At 47.2% G+C, this 18,310-nt stretch overlaps 1 protein-coding gene across 6 annotated transcripts in view; it reads left to right on the top strand.

The window, feature by feature from the left end:
- Nucleotides 1–18,310, top strand: part of CUX1 (cut like homeobox 1) — a 373,348-nt gene that overhangs the window by 162,609 nt on the left and 192,429 nt on the right. For all 6 annotated transcript variants that reach the window (XM_036824618.1, XM_036824617.1, XM_036824616.1 and 3 more), the window contains exon 3: nucleotides 12,157–12,204. In XM_036824618.1, coding sequence (XP_036680513.1) covers nucleotides 12,157–12,204 — 48 coding nt within the window. The remainder of the gene's footprint in view (nucleotides 1–12,156; nucleotides 12,205–18,310) is intronic.

Below are 18,310 nucleotides of genomic sequence, written 5' to 3'. Positions count from 1 at the left end.
GGGTGATGACATCATCACACGTGACACAGTGTCTGGAAAACTCCACTGGGCATCTCTATGAGAATGAGAGTGGAAAAGGAAAGCAGCAAAAATAGTTCTGACCTCATGGACCCCTGGAAGGGTCTGAGGCATCCAGGGGTCCCAGACCCCACCGCTAGGGGCATTCGGGCTCTCCCGTACCACTGAGCTGCCGCCACGTGCTACCTTCAAACCAGAGCCTCTGTGCATCTCGAATCTGTGTCCCAGGCACCATCCTCAGCCTTCATCACCTTAGGGCCAGGTTCGGGCATCACCCATCTGATAAACCTGCCACTCTTCATATCAAACGAGTCTCGCTAAAGAAGACCACCACTTGCTGTCACCCAGGAGCTCAGCGGTCCTCTGCTCTGCCTGGCTCTTTGGGTGTCCATCCTCTTTCTGCGGATGCCCTCAGCTGGTCCTTGCCACTCAGCCCCAGGAACCCTCCATTCAAGCCCTGCACGAGCTCCCCTCCCCGCTCAGCTCCACAAAGCCAGGCCTTCCCATTATGCAGTTTTATTAGGCACAGCGCTGAAGGCACATCCATCAGTATTAGAGCCTTTCTGCCGAGATACAGAACATGTTTTAAATGGAGCAAAGAAATTTAAATGGGAAGAAATTATAGCATGAGTGAGTTTATCCCTTTCAAGGTAATCTTATTTAATAACCAAAAAACTCACAAAGATGTGCATTTTATCCAGCTACAAAGGCGGCGTGGCAGGTTGTATGTTGTGGTAACTACATGTTTGGGGTTTCATTCCTTCTTTCAACTCGATTTCTATTATCTCAGAAAAATCAACCATTGTAGAAAAAGGACTATTCATTTATTTCATTGCCGGGTGGCCCATACACTGTAAAAATAGGTCAAGAACCATAATCTAAATTGACTGCTGATAAATAATTAAAGCTAATGGGATTTTCTCAAATCTGTGAACTAAAGTCTTTGAGAAATTGCCAGGACATACTGTCTGCTGTTGTATAGAAAGATATTTTTTATTTAACACTTCAGCTTAAATGCCATTTAAAATTACTCTTTTCTATCACAAAGGCTGGAAGGAGTATGTGTTCATCTCTAAAAGTAACCGGAAGTAGGGTGCTCCATTGATAGCTGCATGACTCATCTCCAGATGATGGGGTGGGAAGCGAAGGTTTCAGGATCCTGGAACAAAGAGAAACTTCACTTTTCACTGAACTGCATTTTAAGTTGAGTCCTGCAATCTGTGCATTATACAATATATATTGTCTTGCCTGAAAAACTCCATACCTGGTCTGTGCTCTTGTATTCACAATAAAGGGAGAATTCCAGCCATCTTCAGTGACATAAGTACCAAGTACTATCTTTCTTTTGTGGATAATTATGATTCTCTCATTGGTGCCATTAGGACCTTATAAAAATACACTTGACAAATATGCAGAGAGGTTATTTTTGGAAGAGATGGCTTATCAATAAGAAAGCAGATTGGTATACTACAATCAATAAGACTAGCCCTAGATACGACACACTGGTAGATTTTTCTTTATTAATAAGGACGATTCAGCCATCAGCAGGATATTTTAGAATCCCACGGACATCAGAAGGAAGAATCAGTAGCTAGATGCTTTTGAACAATATGTCTTCAGTGTTTGGGCTCTAAGTTGTAGAAGGGGGGTCGTTTTCTTGTTTCAGTTTGATTAAATATCTTGGTTGAAAAAAAAGTCACCAATTTGCTATTCTTACTTTTTAGCAAAGTTGCAGTTGTTAAACTGCAGTACTTATATCCAATGTTGTATTTACTATGTTTTAATGTACTTATAAATGATGGACCCCGTTTCTGAAATTAAACTTTTTTGCCTTTCTCTTTATGAAAACACTCTCTATGGAAATTTCTTGATTTAAAAAGAAATTATTCCATTCAAATGCTCCTATCTGGCATCTGTATAATCTGTATATCTAGCGCCTAGAACCTTTATTCTGGGGTAGCCAAGGTCGCTGGGAGATGCAGTGGGTATTGTCCGTGGCCATTTTGAGGACCCCATTCCTTTCTTCTTCTCTAGAACTTTGTTCCAACATGACTAAGGGCTTTGTAGGTGCTGCTCGTACAACGTGTCCAGAATGGGGAGCACGAGACCCTGGAGCGAGGAGAGTGGTACTTGGTCCAGAGAGAAGATTCGGGGCGCAGAGGAAGGTGTTGGAAAGACGTGAGCTGGGCCCTCAGATACCTGCAGGGCTCCGTCACCAGGCCCAGAAGAGGAAGGCTCAGCCATTCTTGGTCCCCTGGTCACCCCGGGGGTGTGGGGAACCACTTCTCTGATCTCCCTAAGAAAATGCGTTATTAAGCAAGTCAGTGACAGTGCAATCACTTCGAATCTGACCTTTTTTCTTTTTTATTTATTTATTTATTTATTTATTTATTTATGGCTGTGTTGGGTCTTCGTTTCTGTGCGAGGGCTCTCTCCAGTTGCGGCAAGCGGGGGCCACTCTTCATCGCAGTGCGCGGGCCTCTCACTATCGCGGCCTCTCGTTGCAGAGCACAGGCTCCAGACGCGCAGGCTCAGTAATTGTGGCTCACAGGCCTAGTTGCTCCGCGGCATGTGGGATCTTCCCAGACCAGGGCTCGAACCCGTGTCTCCTGCATTGGCAGGCAGATTCTCAACCACTGCGCCACCAGGGAAGCCCCTTTTTTTTTTTTTAAGTGATTTATTTACCAACAAATTGCTACTAGTAATAACATCATTTGTGCTCAGGAGAGCTTCTCTCCGAACGTCAGCCTTTGGTAGGTGGTGCCTGGAGCCGGTATTTGAAAACTCCCGATTCCACAGTGAGGCACAGTCTCGCGCCAGGACTGTCCCAGGAGGGACAGAGTGGCCTTGGGAGGGTGAGCCGTGTGGCCAGGACGCCACGGGTCCCCTACCTCAGGCAGGAGATTGGACCAGACGACCCTAGATTTCCAGGTTAACTTGATGAAGGAGACAATTAACTAGTTGCCTGGTTGTAATTTAAGAGCAACAGTCCCTCACGCCAGTCTCGTAATTCTCTCTGGGCCTGTCTTATGTGATTGGTCAGCTGAAGGCTTCGCGGGTCTCAGAGTGAAATATAGTGTTTTGGAAACCTTTTATATTTCAAACATACACAGGCCAAGGTGAAGAATACAATGAATCCCACGTCCCATCCTCCATCTATAATAATCATCCGCCAATCAACACACACTTGTGTCATCCTTATTCTCACCCATTACCCCTTCCCATTAAATTATTTTGAGACAGAAACCATATTTCATCCATAAATATTTTAGTAGGTATCTCTAAAAGACAAGAGCCCTTTTTAAAAAACGCGGCTGCACTACCTAAAATATAGGCAACGTCATTTAAAAATAAAAACAACTTGGGATCTATTTTAACTTTAGTTCATTTTGTGGCCATATTTTATCAATTATAATACATACACTTTTACACATTTCACCCTCTTCAACATTAGAGCGAGGATGAAAATCAATGACATCACAGTTGAATAAGCAGCATTTTTTTTCCCTTGGCGTGGCATGAAATAACAGTACCTCTTACATTTGACGGTATCAAACTTAGTGAAATAGGCTATGTGATAGAATGATTTTCTTTGAATAAACACCTAAAACATTTTCCAGTCAGAATGTCCTTGTTTTGAGGCCTGAGTAACGAGGAGGGATTAGTGAATTCATTTGGAGATATTTTCAGCTCCAGGCGGGTTTGAAGCATGGAACCTGCTCACGCATAAGCCTTTCCTAGGGTTTTAAATGCCGGCCAGGCTTATATTTTTGCCTGGCCCCTGTCAACGGTTAAACTCCTTCCCCACCTGAACACGGTGAGGAAAATGTGAGCTAAGACCAGGAGACAGGGGGAGGCTAAGAGTTACCCCGGGCCAAGGTGGTTCTGAAACAGAAGCCGGAGGGACGAAGCCACTTCTGCAGGTGCCGCAGGGCTGGGTCCCTAACGGCTGCTGCACCCGCACCGGGGCAGGGATGCTGGCAGCCCTGCGGGAGTCACAAAGGAGAGCCTTTAACAGGTACCCTCCACGCTGCCCCCAGTGCTCTTGGGGAGACCCTGTTGTCACCGAAGAAAACAGGGCCGCACTCCTGGTCTGTGCCACAGAGGACAAGGTGCCACCGAGACGCAGTCAGACGGTCGGAGTCTTCAATGTAGGCAGAGTCGTTCCAGAGAAACACACGTGAGTTACAGAGAAGCAAAAGGGAAAGGGAAAAGGGCATTGTAAAACTGAGTAAAACACGTCGGGAAATCTGGACTTTAGAATCTTCTGGAAATAGAGATCATTTTATGACTTGGAAGACGCATTTTTTTCCCCCCACCCGAGCCATGCGGCTTGTCCCCCACCAGGGATTGAACCTGGGCCCCTGCAGTGAGAGCGCCAAGTCCTAACCACTGGACCGCCAGGGAATTCCCGGAAGATGCATTTGTAATTCATAGCCTCTTCTTGTTGACACGTGTGGCCTGGCTATTGCCCTTCATCTGCTTGTCCTTCCAAACCTAAACAGCCATGTCCTGGGCACCGTTCTTTCCAAGACTCAGGGGTGGGCCCGGGTGGCCACCAGATCTGAATCCACGGTATGAGATTCTGTGATGCCGGCCCTGGCATCATGTGTCAGTGTGGACGGGAGAAGTGTCATGGGTATTGAGAGTGCCAGGTCCCAAAGAGGGAACAGAGCCTTCCAGAGACCACCCAAGTGCTCAAAATGGGCAGAGAGTCAAAGATTCAGACCATCTGGGTTCAGAGACTGTGTCTTGTGTTTCTCGCTGACACCTCACAGGTGTGACTGAATACTGCGTGGTGATTTCATAATTTTATTTCTGTTTTGCTTTTAAATCAGAATGGTTTCTCCAGCAGTAGTCATTAGATAGAAAATTCCTCAATAGCATTTTACTGTTCAGTTTTCTGACCTAAAAGATGAGTTGTGAATCAGTGGTTCGGAGACTAATGAAAATGCTTTTCACATAGAAGCACCTCTCGATAAACATCGCTTATTATTTGCCACGTGCTCCAGGGAGAGAAGGTCGCAGTGCAGTACTCTGGTTTTGCCAACAGACATCCGATATTAATAATCTCAAGGGCATCGCTCTCTACGTGTTAAGATGTTTGCTGCTTTCTGCTCAGTAAATGATACAGAATTGAAGAAAATTTGAAACAGCACTGAAAAACCTGTTGCTGAATTAAGTGTGGTAACCCTAAATTTAAGTTTCTTGACCTTGTGTTAATTTCCTTATTCTCATTCACGCCAGTGGGTTTTTTGTTTGTTTGTTTTTTTTAATTTATTAATTCTTTTATTTTTGGCTGCGTTGGGTCTTTGTTGCTGCGCGCGGGCTTTCTCTAGTTGCGGCGACTGGGGGCTACTCTTTGTTGTGGTGCGCGGGCCTCTCATTGCGATTGCTTCTCTTACTGTGGAGCATGGGCTCTAGGCGTGCGGGCTTCAGTAGTTGTGGCTTGCGGGCTCTAGAGCATAGACTCCGTAGCTGTGTTTCAGGGGCTTAGCTGCTCCGCGGCATGTGGGATCTTCCCGGACCAGGGCTCGAACCCATGTCCCCTGCAATGGCAGGCGGATTCTTAACCACTGCACCACCAGGGAAGTCCCGCCAGTGGGGTTTTGACTGGCATGGACCCTGTTTTCTTCAGTTTGCAGTTGCACAGAAGGGCACGTGGTCCCCTGCGATGACTGGGAGTGGTAACAGCTGTAGTTTTTGGTGCTGTCCAGAGAGCAAAGGGCACTCTGTTCTAAAAGGACAATGCAGGGACGTCTCTGGTGGCACAGTGGTTAAGAATCCACCTGCCAATGCAGGGGACACGGGTTCGAGCCCTGGTCCAGGAAGATCCCACATGCTGCGGAGCAACTAAGCCCATGCGCCACAACTACTGAGCCCGTGAGCCACAACTACCGAAGCCTGCACGCCTAGAGCCCGTGCTCTGCAACAAGAGAAGCCACCACAATGAGAAGCCCGCGCACCGCCACGAAGAGTAGCCCCCGCTTGCTGCAACTAGAGAAAGCCCGCGCGCAGCAGCAAAGACCCAACGTAGCCATTAATTAATTAATTAATTAATTAATAGAAAAGGACAATGCAGCATGTCATGTCCTCACTAACAAATGACGGAGCGGTCCACAGGTCAGAAGTCAGCATCCTTGGTTCTGGGTTCTTAGTTTGGTACTAAACCAGGTAATATTTGGAGGTAGCAGCATTAGATAAGGAATTTCTCAGGGTGCCCAAAATAAAATGGGAATGAGTGATTGTTTTAGCTGGTGACTCCAAGTACATCACTTTGTGTGTGTATGGGTGTGACTATTTAGGGCCTTTTTTCCCTCCAGCTGTCTTCAGATAGATGTGTGTGCTTGAGTACAAACACACACATCCAGCTTTAACATCTTAAGAGGTTATTTTAGAAGGTCTGCCGTGAGACGCGATTATGCCCAAAGACACGATTTTTTATGCCCAAAGACACGATTTTTTGCCTGCTGGTTAAGACCAGGGGCAGTGGAGACCAGTTTACTTTATTTACTACCATTATGAGAGGCGTGGCTCTTCCACCACCCTGGAGCGCTCTAGAAATACTCTTGCCATCTGCTGAACTTCTCAAAGCTGGTGCTCTCATGAGGCTGGCCCTGTGCAGTCTGGCGGGGCTTGGGGTGGACCCGGGGCGAGCCGAGTAAGAGGCGCTCTTTTAATTTATTTATTTATTTATTTATATTTTTGGCTGTGTTGGGTCTTCGTTTCTGTGCGAGGGCTTTCTCTAGTTGCGGCGAGCGGGGGCCACTCTTCATCGCGGTGCGCGGGCCTCTCACTATCGCGGCCTCTCTTGTTGCGGGGCACAGGCTCCAGACGCGCAGGCTCAGTAGTTGTGGCTCACGGGCCTAGTTGCTCCGCGGCATGTGGGATCTTCCCGGACCAGGGCTCGAACCCGTGTCCCCTGCATTGGCAGGCAGATTCTCAACCACTGCACCACCAGGGAAGCCCAAGAGGCGCTCTTCTGTGGGCTGAGCACCAGGGCTCCCGGGTGCCTGCCCCCAAGGCTGCACCTCCACTCCGGCTCTCCCTCCTCTTCTCTTTGCAGGGTCTCAAATGCCTTGGCCCTACCAGCTCTCACATTCCATGACCCCATCCAGCTTCGCCGTTTCCCCTCCGAGCTTGGGCCCATTACAAGCCTTTTGAGTGGTCCGTGTGTGCCCCCCACAGTGCTGGTGTCCGAGGTGATGGATTCCTTTACAAAACCGCCGTGTGGCGTGGGCCTTGGAGAGAGCTCTGGGTTCACATCCTGACTCTTCCCACTGTGCGACCTTGGACAAATCTCCTTCCCTTTCAGAGCCTCAGGCATCCCTGTGTGTGACGTGTGGGTACCAGTCCCTTCGGTTGGCAGAGTTATAGTGAAAAGCAAATGAACATCCTGTATCTGAAGCCCCTCCCTCACTTAGACACTCGCCAAGTGGGAACTGTCATTAACTTCCTCCCGCGACCCCCTTCCCCGTGGGGCTCCCCAGCCCTGACTCGCTTCTTCATCCACCTCACACTCACTGCAGCCTCTTCCTCAGCCCCTCACACGTTGGTTTCCAGCCCCCGACTCAACTCAGCTGCGCTCAGCGCTTCCTGGATGTTCGACCCAACGGTGTTCCCAGGCCCGGCGTCTGTGGCAACATTTGACACCAGTACCTTTTCCCTCCTGAAGCTGCCTCCTTTTGACCTTGTGTTCCCCCGACTCTCCTCCTTCTCCTGATTCTGGCTCTTTCACCGCTCCCTCCTGCCGTCGGGGGGTGGGGGGCTCGCCGGCCTTAACCGTCTCCCCCAAGAGAGCCCTGATCCGTGAGCACATCGCTTAGCCCCGGGCTGCCCGACGTGGTGGCCACCGGCCGTGTGCGGCTACGAGGGGCCACTCGACATGCAGCCAGTCCAAATGGAGAGGTGGCGGGAAGCGCCCCCGGTTTCAAAGACTTAATACCAACAAAGAATGCACACTATCTCGTTAATAATTTTTATATTGGTTACATCGGAAATGACAATATTTTGGATATATTGGATGAAGTGAAACTAAAATTGATTTCCTCTGTTTCTTTTTGCATTTCGAAGGGAGCTGTTGAACGTTGTCCGTCACGCAGGTGGCTGGCACTCGTTTGTGCTGGCAGCGCTGGCCTGGGAGATGGACCCCAGCCTCAAGGGCTCACATCCAGGCGGGGCAGTCTCTCACTTGCCCGGTTCTTAACACACTTTGAGAGATTGTTTGTTCTTTAATTTATTTGCTCATGCACCCATTCCATGCCCTCTGAGTTCCCCCTCTGTGTGACCAGCCCGTTCTAGGCAGAGGCAACAGAGGTCTTTCTGCTGACCGGTCCGTGGCCTCAGAGGGTGCCTTGTGCACCCCACCCAGGGCCGCCCTGCAGCCCTCGCTGCTGTGCGCTGGGGGGAGCAGGCTGTGTGGGGGGCCTCTCTGGGACGAGGGCCCTGGCGTGTACTATAACCGGCTTCTGTAGGCCACCCTTCTGGATTTAAGGCCCCTCGGGCCTAGGTTTCCTCAGCAAAATATCCCCCAGCCCCGCGTTGGATGCTGGAGTTGGAGGGGGGGGGGCGTGACCAAAACCCATCCCCTGCCCTCAAGCAACCCCCAGTCTGGAAGGAGGAGGGTACACTCCTGACTCTGAGTACAGCCCCCTTCACAGACTCGGAGTGAGAGGAGACAGGAAGCGTAGCCCGTGCCTGACCTCAGAGCCTGGCTGCTTCCGGCTCTGCAGTATCCAATTCAGGTGTGTTGGAGGCCTTAGGGGTCCCCCTTTCAAGAGCCCGAGGGCCATCAGGTGCTACCAGCCGTCAGATGGAGCAAGGCAGGCCCTCAGCGCACGCCCATGGCTCCCAGACCACCTGAGGGCTCCCTGGTAAGTCAGAGACCACCCGAAACCCATGGCTTCCCACCAGCAGTTGGGAGGCAGGCATTGCGTAGAGGTTCTCATCCTTGACCTGTTCATGTCTTATTTTTAAATTAGATTAATATGAGTCTGTGGCCTTTTGAGGGGAAGATTCGCCACACCCCTGTGCGAGCGAGGGCGCGCACCGTTAACGCCCTTTACCCCCTACCTGTGGTTACTGTGGACCCCGGGGGTACATGACACCTCAGTAACGAATCGCCTTCCTCACAGTCAGCCTTTTGGGAAATCAAACAACAAACTCTATCCATAATCTTGTGTTTGCAGTTTGTGACCTAAGTAGCTCAGTGTGATCATGCTGCCTGCTTGTCCCTTCCTGGGGGAGGCAAGGGGACTGGCCCACCCCCCTCAGAGTCCTGAGGGCTGTTTCCACCTTCACGTCCCCCCCACACACACACAGAGAATCCAGGCCATGTCACCCCTTCCCGGGGGCACAGTGAGCTCCCTGTGTGTAGACTTCCTGAGTAGTTACCTGCAGCGGCCGAGTTTCTCCCAAAGAAGCCAGGCTTATTCCTCCTGATGGAAACGTAGGCTTTTCTGACCCTGCCTGGGGCCAGCCCGTAATCTTTCCGCCGTCACTCTTCACCCTTGGCAGCCTCTTGCCCCTCACTCTCCCTTTCGGTGTTATATCTTATCCTCTATGTGGCCGAAAAGCACAGTGGGCTAAATGAGATAGTGTATTAGTTTCCTATTGCTGATGTAACAAACTACCAGACTTGGGTGGCCGAGAACAATAGAAACTTGTCATCTGACAGCGCCAGAGGTCAGAGTCCAGAATGGGTTTTACCGGGCAGAGTTGCGTTCCTGTAGAGGCTCCAGGGGAGAATGGTCTCCTTGCCTCCTCCAGCTTCTCAGGCCGCCTGCAAGCCTTGGCTTGTGCCCTCCGTTGTTCTGACCTCCGCTTCCATCTCACAACTCCTCTGACTCTCACCCCCCTCCTCCCTCTCATCAGGACCGTTGCGATTACATCAGGCCCACCTAGATACTCCAGGGTCATCTCCCCAACTCAAGGTCCCTGACCTAATCACATCTGCCAAGTCCCTTTTACCATGTAACCTAACAGAGTCACAGGTTCTGGGGACGAGGACATGGCCATCTTTGGGGGCTGTTACCGTGCTTACCGCAGATAGCCTTATTTATTTAAGAAGAGGCTGGCAAAGAGTTTGATTATTTTTTTGCCATGGAGTTTGGTGTAAAAATAGAGAAAATGACCCAATGGAGGAACAAAAGGACTTCTCCAAGGAAGTCACCTTTAAGGACGCAACCTATCGGAAAATGTATAATCAAAGGGGAGACTATAATTCCTCTTGAGCAGATACTTTCACAGGTTACAATACAAATCAATGTGGGTTAATTATGTTTGGCAAAGAGCTTATGGTACAGCCCTGTCTGTTAGGTCACTCTGCAGCGGTGGAGATGTCCTGTGTCTTTGCGTTCCAGTGCCGTGGCCACCAGCCTCACGTGTCTACTGAGTACTTGAAATGTGGCTCCTGCAACTGAGAAGCTGAATTTTTTAATTTAATCAAGTTACATTTGAACATAAAGAGCTGGTGGCAACTGTATACAACCGCATGGGCTGGAACAAGGGATCCTCACCTGGGTCTGTAGGTAGGCGTTAGGAAGCCCTCAGTGAAGTAACTTGCAGAGTTTTCTCCCAGAGGCGAAGGTCGATAGCTGTCCTCAGATTCTTAGAAGGGCTTCCTGGCACCAAAATGTCACAGGCCCCAGTCCAGAGGGAAACCACAAAGAACAGTGGAGCACAGGATACCTGGAGCCGTCGTTCTTCCTAACGCCGCAGAGCCGTGCGCTGTGGTCTCGAGCTGGATTCAGAGCGTGGGATGGAGGCCCCTTTCATTTGGGTGCTTGGCTAAAGGAACACAAAAGGCAGTTACCAGCGAGCCCGTGTGTACACACAGCTCAGCTCAGGGCCTGAGTAGGCCCAGGGCCAGGGCTGCGTAGAGAGCTGCAGCGTTCCAGAGGCAGAGAGGCCAAGGATTCGTGTCCCCGAGCCCTCTCCTTGGCCCCTACAAAAATCCTACCTGTCTTCCCAGCTCAGATGCTGCCTCCCCTGTGACACTGCTCTTCATCTCCTTAACCTGAATTTATCCTTCCTTTTATGTTCTCCCACAGCACAGGGGCTCTTTTTCTGAAATAATGTTTTACTTTCTCCCCATGTTATGGTTGGATTGGTACACCTTTACCAACACAAGTCAGTTTTACTTGGGCGTCTGCATCAGCCTCGGAGCTTCAAAAAAATGTAGATGCTTAGGCCTTGGCCCAGACTTACTGAACTGGGTCTGGCACATAGGGGGCTGGCACATAGGTTACCGGGCTCAGTAAATACCTTATATGCCCCAGCTCTCAGTAAAGGAGATGTTGCGTTATACGAGTCCTTTCAAAGTATTTGAAGTATTTTCTCCGTTACTTCATTTTTTTTCTGTTTTTTAAAAGTTGAGATAGAGTTGACATGTAAGATTGTGTAAGTTTGAGGTGTACAACATGTTGGTTTGTACAGCCATTTATGTATTACAGTATAATGGCCATAGTAGCATTAGCTCACACCTTTATCACGTCACATCCTTAGTATTCCTTTTATGCTGAGAACAGTTAAGATCTAATCTCTTAGCAACTTTGAAGTTTACAATACAGTATTGTTGACTGTAATCACTATGTTGTGCATTAGTCAATTACTTCATTTTAAATAAGATAAAATGTTCGCAGGTTCTGAAACGGGTACTGGTGGCTTAGGATAAAATTTCCAGTGACTGTATCAGACATGGATTCAAAATCCATGTACCTCCCATGAATAGTGCCTAAAAGTAGCAGCTAAAATGCAGGATGGTGACCCAAATCCACTTCAGATACAAGCAAATCAAACCTACCTTATAATATCCTATGGTATTCTAAGCAAATTGTCTTAGACTGACATCAGCAAAAACTTTAGTCCACAGCACATTCAAAATGAGGTGTATATAAGTATCAGGTATCAGAGAAAATAAAGCTTAGTGGTATTCTTAAGTGGGTTCATTGAAACAATGGGGCACAGTTGGCGTTATTTACGTGTATGAGGGAGGGAACGGGACAGGAGAGGCACCGGGGTTGCTTTATGTAATGGTAACCAGCACCGCATTCGAAGCTGTTTTTAGGAGACCTTAACGAATGTTTCCTTCTCTTTTCTTCTCCCATGGCTGCTTCCTGACCCACCTTCTCGCCCCAGGATTTGCGCAAGCAGGTAGCGCCGCTGCTGAAGAGCTTCCAAGGGGAGGTAAGCGTTTATGTTTCTTTTGCATCCTGAGCCGCCTTTCTGTTCATCACGCTTTCTTCCTGTTCTCATAAAGTAAGTGCCACTGGCAGAAGGTACTTGCTCGGAGGGAGCCTCCCCGGCCGCACCGACCCATCCACGTGCAGGTGATGGGCTCCTCAAAGTGAGGCTTCCACCGATTCCGCGATTAAAGCCCACGTGGGCGGGGAGGCGGGATTCGGGATGTCAGAAGCCGCGGAGGAATCCGGGGAGCAGTGGCCGGCGTCTCGCACTTCCCACGGGGGATTGGGCTTGTTCAGACCCCAGCCTCGGAGCCCACAGACCTCCCCGAGCTCGCTGGTCCCCTGAGCTGAGTGGGGGCTGCAGCCACGAAGTCTCCCACGCAGAAAGGATGTGCTCCGTCAGTCTGGTGCCTTCATGCACAGCCGTGGGGGAAAGAGGAACTTCACAGGCAGAAGCCATGAGGAGTAGGTTTGGGCTCAGTATAAGGAACGTTTTCTCATGGATCCTTCCAGAGAAGGGCCAGGCAAGGTGGCAGGCAGGCGGCCGGTCATCTGAGACCTGTGTGCCCTGAATGCTGTTCATCACAGATCACGCGGGCAGTCCGGGTGGGTGACACGCCTGCTCCTTCTCTGCCCTTTGTGTAGACCCTCGGTGAATTTCAGAAAACCAGAAATGATGTTAGTGTCGGGGGATTACTCCCTCTCAGCTTCTCCTGTAGGAGTGACGGCCTAGTAACAACAGCGAGGAGAAGGAGCCAAGACTGTTTACAAGTCCTCTAAGGAAGCCACGCCGGTGGGATCTTAGAAATTTTGTGTTCCTGCAGCTTCCCAACTCACAGAGAGCGCGGGAGGAGGGGCTGGATGCGGGGAAGTGAGGGGGTGAGTTGGGGAGTGCCAAGAGGCTGGGATCCTGGCCCCCCCCCCCCACCCGAGCTCCCAGCGAGAGATCGGGGCTGCCATTTGGCAAACTCTTCAGCACGCGGGTGACAGCAGAAGGTGTGGGATCCAAGGAGGTGGCGGAGGCCAGAGAGGCGATTGCAGGCCGGCGAGGGTTGCCTGTGAGGGCAGCAGCCGCAGTGAGGCTGGTGATGGCTGCGGATTTGAGAGCAGTGCAGGCGGGGCTCCTCTCTCTGTTATAACTTCCTGCTGCAGGAAGTGCCCCCCACCCCGTGCTTGGCTCCCTAAGGCACAGAAGGACATCAGTAGCCCAGGTCTCGGAAGGACTTGAATTGCCCTTTCCTCAGAATTACACCTCCAAACCCTCATTTTCTGAGTAAAGCCATCACCTTACACCCGCCCACGTGTGATCTAAGCTCTTCTTCTACCTGTTCAGCAGCTTTTGTGAGACCCATCGGCTTAGTGTTTCTCTGGTTGAAATAGCTCAGGGTGCTGTTTCTGTCGTTTGCTTGTTTTTCATTCTTTCTGAAAAATTTCCAACCTACCTAAAAGTAGAAAGACTGGTATAACGAACAGCTGAGCACCGTTTACCCAGACTCCTCACCTGTCAACGCTGTGCCACGTTTGCTCCCCTCCCCCCACCCCTTTGCTCAACATTTGGGAGTGAGTTGCAGCTAGCCGGCCACCCCACACCCTCAGCGGCATGGGCGTCTCCTAAAATTAAGGGCATTTGCACAGTAACCCCGAGTATCACACCTGGGAAAATAACACGAATTTCATAATATCTGATATTCTATCCAAAATCAAATTTCCCGTTACCCCTAAAATGTGTTTTATAACTGCTCTACATTGCATTTGATGGATATATATATATATTTCTCTTTTCATATAGACACTCTCTCCACCCCCTCACCTTTGTTATTGTTATTGGTTTTTTTTGTGTGTGTTTTTTTTAAAGAATCTAAGCCAGTTGTGTAGATTATTCCACATTCTGTCGGAGTGATAGGTTTACTTCTGGCAATATATATTAAATTTAAAATGCCTGTGAGACATCTAGGCTTCCTATTTGCCTGATTTTATTTTTAAGGCTATTTGAAAAGTAAATATTTTTATAGCACCATTAATATCTACCAAGCTGCTGCTAATTGCTATATTTATGTTAAATAATGTGTGCTTTCCAATAAGCTGATTTGAGCAGAGGGGACTAAATCCTGCTCGTTTCTGAAGACTGAGCTTGCATAGCAGCGGGTAACTGCACGTGGGGACCACGAGTGCAGGGATGACCAGGGGCAGCGTGTCCTGATGCTTAGATGGGGGGGGATCCATTGTTTTTCTAAAAAGCCACCTTCTCTAGTAACCAGAGGCTCATTCTCATACCCATCGCTCAAGTGTCTGCTGCTGCAGTTTTATTTATCAGATATATTCTTTGAGTTCATCCCAATGTGCTTGAGGTTAGTGAAAAGGTAATCTTTGCCTCAGAATTTGTATAGATTTCTTCCTTACTTGAGATCCCCAAAAGAAAAAAACAAAACAAAATAAAAATAAAGTTTTCGGACAGTGAGAAATTCACAGACAGAGGCCTTTAGAGTTCCTGCGAGAAGACTTCTTTATTGTGTGTCATAACGTCACGGGAAACGCTAGCCGGGCCAGGGTGCCATTTACGCCCTTAGGTGTTTTCTCATGGTCCTCGGTGTAAATCCAGACACCCTCCTGCCTGTGGTTTGTGGGGCCCACGTGGTTCAATAACTGCTCACCTCTCTAGGGTCCTCTCACTCCTTCCCTCCTGTCCCAGCATACACGGCCATCCTGAGTCTCTGCCAGGCCCTGTGCACTGGGCGTCCTCACTGGCCCCCAGGCCTTTGCACGGCTGACCTGCTTCCTGAAACGTTCCTCTTCCTTCCTCTTTACCTGGCTCATTTCCTCAAGGAAGGTCTTCCCTGAGCCCCAAAGGATGGGCCAGGTACACCCCATCGTGTGCTCCGAGCTACTTGTGACACATTTGTCATCATACCTGAGAGCCACCTGTCACTTTGTCTCGGTTCTCCTTTCGTCTGTAAAATGTGTGAAGGCAGCCACTGTATGTTGTCCTATTGGCCATTGTGTTCCCAGCACCCGACGCAGCAAGTGAGAAGCAAAAAGTATTCGGGCTCTCAAAGTGGTTATTGATAAATGATGGGACGGCCAGGTTCCCCCGGGGGCAGTTTTTAAAGCACTTTGCCTCTCTCCTTTCTTCAGGATCTGTTGTTGTTCATAATGTGAGAGGGACCCTGGAAGGTATGCTCAGGAAATACCTTTAGAAGAAACTAGTAAATAACAATTTGTTGTCCTTGATTGAAAGGTTTGGGATCATACAGTTATAATGGTTATTCATAATTGTTATAGCAAAGTCATCAAGTTTAACTCTTACACCCAGCCAGCTGATTGGCGAGGCGGAGGTGGGGAGGGTCAGTCCAATTTAAGGTTTATTTTAGTCCAGTAATCAGGCAGTCCCTTCAGTGAAGTGACAGTCACACTCTCTAGGAATACGCTAAGTCTTCCAAATTGCCTCCCCCGCTTCTAGCTCCTCTCCCTGAGAAGGGTCCTCGTACAGAGGTTGAGGGGGTGAGGAGTTGGCTTAGGCCCTACTTCTCTTGGCTGTAGGGGAGCTGCATACTTAACGCAAGTGTCCTCAGGGAGGAAAATCCTCTTAAGAAATAACTTAGTTGCTTATATTAGAGGGGAAATAAACGACTAAAAAATCCATGAGCTTAGCATCCAGCTTAAAAAGTTACAAAAGTATGATAGAATAAGCTCGAAGAAAAGAGGAAGAAGTAAATAAAAAATGCAGTAATAACATATAAATTAAAATGAATGAAAAAGAAAAGAAAGACCCAAGAAAGAAACAGCCCAAAAGTTGGTTCTTTGAAAAAACTACTACAGTAGACAAACCACCTTCCTAAATCAAGGGTAAAAAAGGTTAGGAAGGAAAACAGGATGACTTTGCAGCTGCAGTAGAGATTAAAAAGATAGTAAGGGAATATTATAATCAATTTTATGCCAATAAATTTTAAAACCCAGGCAAAATGGACAAATTTCTGGTACGCTCTGATGTACCAAAGCTGATTAAAGAAGAAGTAGAAAACCTGAATAGCCTTATAACTATTGCAGAAATATTTCCACAAGATCTAGACAGTTTTATGGGAGAGTCCTATGAATCATTCATGAAACAGATAGTTCTCTTCTTTTGCAAATTGGGAAAATTTCTTTTCCTTCAGAAAATAGAAAAAGAGAACACTTCCTAACTCATTTTATGAAGCTAGTGTAACCTTCATACCAAAACCAGACAAGAACAGTATAAGAAAAGAAACAGTCTGTCTTGTTTATGAATAGGTACGCAGAAGTCTTTTAAAAGGTATCAATAAATTGACTCCATCAAGCTCCACGTATCCCAAGAATGCTGTGTGGTTTAACAGAAAAAATTAGTTAATGCAAGTTAGTAATCATTCTCAGATTAAAAAGGAAAAATCTCAAAAGTTACAGGAAAAGAATTTGGTAAATTTCAACATTCATTCACGATTTAAAAAAAAAAAAAAAAAAACTACCAGCAAACCAGGAATAGAGGGGAAATTTGTTAACCTGGGAAAAGGTATTTATCAAAAACCTGCATCAGTCATCATATTCAGTGATGTTAAAAACATTCCCTATAAAATCAGGAACAAGACAAAAATGCCTACTGTTGCCACTTTTATTTAACATTGTACTGGAAGTCTTAGAAGACTAGTCTTCATGGAAGACTAGAAAAAGAAATAAAGTACAAGTATTAGAGCAGAAGAAATAAAACTGTCATTTTTCAAGTGAGCCTCGATTATTTAACAAGGTTACTAGATACAAAATCAATATAAAAAAGTAATTGCATATCTCTACATCAATAGCAAACTGAAAAAGGATACCACTGCAGATAACAACAATAAAATAAAGGATACCTAGAAGTAAATATGACAACACATAGGAACTCTTTCTGGAGAAAAGTATAACATTCTTACTGAACAATATTAAAGAAGAGTTAAATGGAGAAAGTCAAGGTATTCAAGGAAAGAAATTCCCACTACTGTATTATTAAAGACATCAATTTTCCCCAAATTGATGATAGAGTGAGTCATTGTAGTTTCAATCAAAATTCTAACAGTGTTTTTCATGAAACTTGAAAAGCTGATTCCAGAATTTATATTCAAGAGCAAATGGTCAATAATGACAAAGATAATAGTAAATAAGAATAAGAGAGAATTTGCCCAACCAGATTATCAAAGCTACAGTAACTGGCACAGGCACAGATAAATACACCAGTGGGACGTAGTAAAGAAATCAGGAACTGACCTGTGCATATACAAAAGCCAAATATATTGCAAACATGGCATTGCAGATCAGTGAGGAAAGGGTGGACTTTTCAATAAACGGTCTCCTGACCATTGGTTATCCTTATGGAATTAAATGAAATGAGATCCCTACCTCACACCATATGCAAACACAAATTACAGGTAAAGACTTAAGGTAAAACTTTAGACCTTTTAGAAGAAAATACAGAATATGATGACTTTGGGTTGGGTAGGATTTCTTAAACAGGAAACCATAAAGGAAGACATTGTTACATTCAACTACATTAAAATTTTAAAGTAAAAGCTTTCTTTTTCTCATGGAAAAACAGCCTAAATGAAGTGAAAGGTGAGCTCAGTGCTGCTAGCTCAGTTTCACCTTTGTGAACTAGGAAAGGGCGCCACCTCCCTCAAGACATTTTCCTTATCTGTTGGAAACTTATCATAATAAAGATTCAAACCTATCTGAACGTTTTTCATAATAAAGATCAAATGCCTCTGATGTGAATGTTGCCCCCTTGGGCCATACTGTGAACCCACCATACATGGGGTATCCTTGGCCACAGCTCACAAACCGGGAGGAGGTAGTTGCCACACACATAGCTGACAAAGGATTAGTATTCAGGAAATTTTTTTTTTAACTTTTACCTATTAATAAGAAAAAAACAAACATCCCAATAGGAAAATGGGCAAAACCATGAACAGCGTTCTCAGAAGAGAAAATCAGAATGGTCAGGACACATACGAAGAGATGCTCAACCATATAATCAAGGAAATACAAATTAAAATAATCTAAATGCACCTTATGCGTATCTACCAGGCTGACCAAAATTCAAAAGTCAAGATAAGAGCATAAACGGG

The sequence above is a fragment of the Balaenoptera musculus genome, chromosome 15 (genome assembly GCF_009873245.2).
Source record: "Balaenoptera musculus isolate JJ_BM4_2016_0621 chromosome 15, mBalMus1.pri.v3, whole genome shotgun sequence".
Lineage (NCBI taxonomy): Eukaryota > Metazoa > Chordata > Mammalia > Artiodactyla > Balaenopteridae > Balaenoptera > Balaenoptera musculus.
This window is presented reverse-complemented; position numbering and strand designations above follow the sequence as displayed.